The 5,000-nt window shown below is 38.6% G+C and overlaps 1 protein-coding gene across 1 annotated transcript in view; it reads left to right on the top strand.

The window, feature by feature from the left end:
- LOC115217245 (putative deoxyribonuclease TATDN2) overlaps positions 1–3,230 on the top strand; it is a 30,326-nt gene extending 27,096 nt beyond the window's left edge. The window contains exons 5-6 of the mRNA XM_029786887.2: positions 2,246–2,458; positions 2,987–3,230. Coding sequence (XP_029642747.1) covers positions 2,246–2,458; positions 2,987–3,133 — 360 coding nt within the window. The 3' untranslated portion in view covers positions 3,134–3,230. The remainder of the gene's footprint in view (positions 1–2,245; positions 2,459–2,986) is intronic.
- Positions 3,231–5,000: the final 1,770 nt, after the last annotated feature.

The raw sequence follows: 5,000 nt of genomic DNA on the forward strand, positions 1-5,000 counted from the left end.
CTACATGGCTGCTTTCATTTTAGAATAGTGGTGAGGGTGATTGGTGGGTAGCATGGAAGAAATAAAAGTAGGAGTAATGAGGTGTCTGTGCGGACTCACAAGATATGAAGCGAGTAGAAGTGAATAGGTGCAGGAGAACTGGGAGTATGGAGGTTGGAAGAGTGAGAGATGGAGAATGAGTGAGGAGGTGGCAAATATTATGAATGAAGAACAAATGTTGCATGAATGCTAAGAGGGGTGGGGTAGAGAGGTGGTGGGAGTGGCCAATGATGAAGCAGGTGAAACAGTGTTTAATTTCACAATGATGATAGAATGTCATCAAACTGGTTCCATTCTCTATTTAACCCTTTCGTTACTGTATTTATTTTGAGATGCTCTGTGTTTCTTTCAATTACTTTAAATATAACAAAGAATTTAGTAAAATAACTTAGTTATTATTCAGCTAGTGTTAGGAACATAAATTGTGACTGAGGTTTGGTGGAAAATTTTAATTCAAAACTTATGAAAACAAGACATTTGTACTACAGAGCCAGAGCCGGTTTCAGCCGGGTTGGTAATGAAAGGGTTAAAATCGTCCATGTTAGATTGCAGCACTCCTCATTATCAGATCTCTTGTGTTAGTTTTTCTTCCCTTAGTCTGAAATAAATTGAAGTCTATCTACTGAGGTTATTCTCAAGCTGTATGAATACAACTCATTATTCATATTGATAGACTTGACCTAACAAGTCACCTAGTTTAACAACCACCTTGTGACACTTGAATGTTTTTAGTGGATTTGAGTTCTCAGACAACACCACAGTCCTTGTTGCTGTGTGATGGCTTGTGTGCCCCCTCAACCCTGTGAGTCATGCCAGTAAAGTGCAAGACCCTAGGAGGGCCTTTCATTTGGACAGGTCAAAGGATAGAGAGGTCAGACTAATATAGACCACTTCTTCCCAGTGATAAAATATAGGTTTGGATAGGGCCAACACCTATAACTAGAAAGAAAGCTCAGTTATAGAAGCATTGATGACAATTCATAAACAACAATTTCTGGAAGAGTGGGGGTAGGGCTTCCCTCGGATACATATGAGATGGGATACTGAGACAAAAAAAAAAAAAACCGGATCCAATTGAAGAAGCAGAAAAGACAGCCCAGCGTGAAGAAAACCATGCAAACATGTTGATTACCTATACTCTTTAGCAAGCAAAGGGTTCAAGAAGAAGAAAGCATTCAGACAGACCCCTGCATTTTCCCCTTTGTCCCCATATTTTCCTACAGCTATTCAGCTTGGCATCAGCCACAGCCTCATCAATTTAAGGAAGCCTACACTATGCCATTTTACTCTTTTTATTAAATAGCTATATTCTTAAAGAACTCGGGCATCCTTCACCTGATTGCGCTCAAATTTGATATGTAGATACCGCCAGTATCAGGGCGTGTATAAGTCTTGAAAAAATTTCAAAAATCGATTCCAGGTGAGAATGCGATCGATAAAGCCGTGGGAACATGCATTTGTACGCACAAGTACATCAGTTGAAATCCGTTTTCTGCTGGTGTCTCAAATTTAGGTTAAATCAGTGTTTCTCAAAGGGGAGGCCTATGGGACGGTCGGACAAGTTGTTTTGAGAAAATTTGGTTTAAATGTTTGACGACTCAGCACCATCCATTGGGTGGGGTGGGGGCGTTTTGCTTGTTCTTACATATTCCTATAGTCAATCATGTATTATCTCATAGCCTTATGGTTTCAATAAGGTGATTGTTTATTTTTAGAATGACATTGTAGGGTAGGTGTGAGAGGCAAGGTCCGACCAGTTTTAACATAAAACAAGTATATTTGAGCCTGATAGATTAATTTGAACATAAAACAGTACTTGGGTGAGATACGGCCAGTTTAAATGCTAAAGGTTATATACACAGAGTATATATATGAATGTGTGTCTGTGTGTGCATAAACCATCATCATCATTTAATGTCCACTTTTCCCTTTTCCATGCTTACAAGAATTGGATGGAATTTGTGGCAGGTTTTCTACAGCCCCTGTCACCAATCCTTTCCTGTTTCCAAGCAATGTAATATTTTTCCATGGCCACATACATTTCTCCAAAAGACTGAAAATGAACATCACTTGTATGATGGTGGTGCTCACTTATAAACACCATGTGATGTCAAGACAAGAATGCACACACACACACACATCTTATGTGCTTATTACAAAATACATTTAATATTTTAAGAATAATTTCCCTTCTATTTTATTCAAGGAATGTCCTCAGAACTGGCCCATCCACCTTCATTGCTACACAAATTCCTATAATTGTGCACAGAAATGGCTGAATGCCTTTCCGAACCTTTGCATTGGACTAACTCCCAAAGTGACTTACAAAAGCTCCACAGCACTCCATGACACAGCTCACAGGATATCCTTAGACCGTCTTCTCCTGGAAACTGATGCTCCCTATTTTATTCCTTCAATGGTAAGTAAAAAGATTTGTCTCGTGATGTGTCTGCTTCCTCTTTTCCCTTTTTTCTTCTTTTTACATTAAATTCTGATATAATTGTAATCTACACAATGTGAAAGGTATTTGTAGAAAATTTCATTAAAAAACAAAAACCTATTCTTCTGAAAGCAGTGAGGAAATGAAGCTAAGGTGTGTGAATTTTCCAAAACTCCTCCCTTCTGAAAAATTTTTCGCAACATATTCCAATATAACTGGAATCTACCTTCATCTGAAAATTGTTTTCCACTTTTTGCGGTCATTGGCGTGTTTCTTGGCTGCTTCCCATGTCAGGCTGCTCGTCCTGAGTTCGTCCAAAATGCTCTGCTTCCATGTCTGCTTCGAGTGTCCTCGCTTCCTTTTTCCCCTGCGGGTTCCAGTCAAGTGCTTGTCGTGTCACATTTGAGGACAAATTTTAGTGTCTCTCTGACATTGTGAGCAGCCAAAGAAGATAGATCCACAAACTTTACTTTCTCATTCTTAACAATTTGTTCTTCATTTTTGTAGGTTTCACAGAATGCAATGGTTACCTCACATCCAGGAATGGCTTTCACTGTCGCAGAAACTGTTGCAAACCTAAAGAACATCAGTGTGAAGGAAGTTCTAAAAGCTTGCCTGGAGAATACACAGAGACTTTACGGAATCAAACTATAGAAATAAACAAAAAAATAAAAAATATAAAAAAAAGTTAAATTTACCACATCAGAATTTTTTTTTTTTCATTTCATTGAAATATATCAAATTTTTTTCACTAGTTTCTTCATGTTTATTTTTAATTTTTTACCCCACATGTTTTTTCCTTTCTAAAGTACCAAATCTTGGGTTGCAGCTTCATATTTTCTGAAGGTATTTCAGCTTAACAATCGTTTCTACAAAAGTGTAAAACCTGAAATTTTGAGAGAAGGGATTAATCAATGTCATCAACCCCAGATTTTTATTGGTATTTTTATTTGATCAAATCCTGACTGGATGAAAGGTGAAGGTTATCTAAGTGACAGGATTTGAACTCAGACTGTGTGATTAAGAAGTTTGCTTCCTAATCATGTTGTGTCCAGTTCAATTCCACTGCATGGCACCTTGGGTGGGTGTCTTTCACTGAAGCCCTGTTCCAAACAAAGCTTCATGAGGTATTTTATAGGTGCAGGAGTGGCTGTGTGGTAAGTAGCTTGCTTACCAACCACATGGTTCTGGTTTCAGTGTTTGTGTATGCAGGGGAATTTTTCTGTATAACTGATAGCTTTCTATTCAGCTTTAATCAGATTTTATCTGTGACAATAAGGTTTGACTTTTGAGGGAAATTTGGCTCTATTTCTTGTAATTCATGCAACTTTTGTGAAAGTTCCCTTGCTGGCTTGTATAACAATTCTTTGTCTTTACTGGCTGACATGGGTTGGCCAACATAGTCACATTTTCTTCATAATTTTTACTATGACAGCTACAAAGAGCCAAAATTTTGATGTCTGTTTCCTAGCACTCTAAATTGTTCAGTAATGAGCTTATTGTTATACAGTGTGGAGGTGCACTATCACTCAATGGAAAAGGTTACAAAAGGAGACACAGGACAGATAGAAGTCCTGTAGAGGAAGGCAACAATGAAAGAGAAGTACATGTATAGTATACAATAAAATACAAAACAGGAAAAAGATGCTTAGGCATGTCAGGAGCAGTGTTGGAGAATTTCAAGAAGCACAGAATATTTTAAGGATGCAGTGTTCTGTCGGTCAATACAAAGAGAAGCAATATGCTCAAGACGTATGAGAAAGTAAAGGCAAATGGCTCAGTGGTTAGTGTTGGGCTTAGAGTTGTGAGTTTGATTTCTTGGACCAGGCTGTGAGTTGTGTTCTTGAACAAGATGCTTTATTTCATGTTCCAGTTCAATTTGTGCGAAGCTGTATCGGCCTTTGCCTTTCCCTTGGACAACATTGGTGGCATGAGGCGGGGAGACTGATATGCATGGGTGACTGCTGCTGGTTGTCCACAAACAACCTTGCTGGACTTGTACCTCGGAGAGTAACTTTTAGGTGCAATCCCATGGTCACTCATGACCAAAGGTAGGTGTGTGTGTGTGGGGGGGGGCGTCTTTACCCCATTTGATAGTATGTAAATTGGATGACAGATTCATGCCTATGATCTGAGTAAGAACTCGGAATACAAAGGTCCAGAACAGAACGTAGCAAAGCATCCTGTCCAGTGTTGTAAGAGACTCTTCCAGTACACAGGCCTATACTAGAATTTTATTTTATCAACCTCAGCAGGACTTGAATTCAGAAAGCAAGGAACTGGAGTAAACACCACAAGGTATTTTGTCCAATGCTCTAATGACTGTCAATGATTCCATGATCATAAAATAGCATGTGGGCTTATAAGGAATATAACTACTGTAAATCCTTGAGTATAATACGCAGAGGATTTTTAGAGGGGCTGTACCTCTGAAAACCCTAAACCTTGTGTATAATACGCACATCTTCTCTAACCTGAGTCAAGGAGGTCTATATAATGTCCTTGGTTTATAAAACTATAT

Source organism: Octopus sinensis, linkage group LG11 (genome assembly GCF_006345805.1).
Source record: "Octopus sinensis linkage group LG11, ASM634580v1, whole genome shotgun sequence".
In the NCBI taxonomy this organism is placed as follows: domain Eukaryota; kingdom Metazoa; phylum Mollusca; class Cephalopoda; order Octopoda; family Octopodidae; genus Octopus; species Octopus sinensis.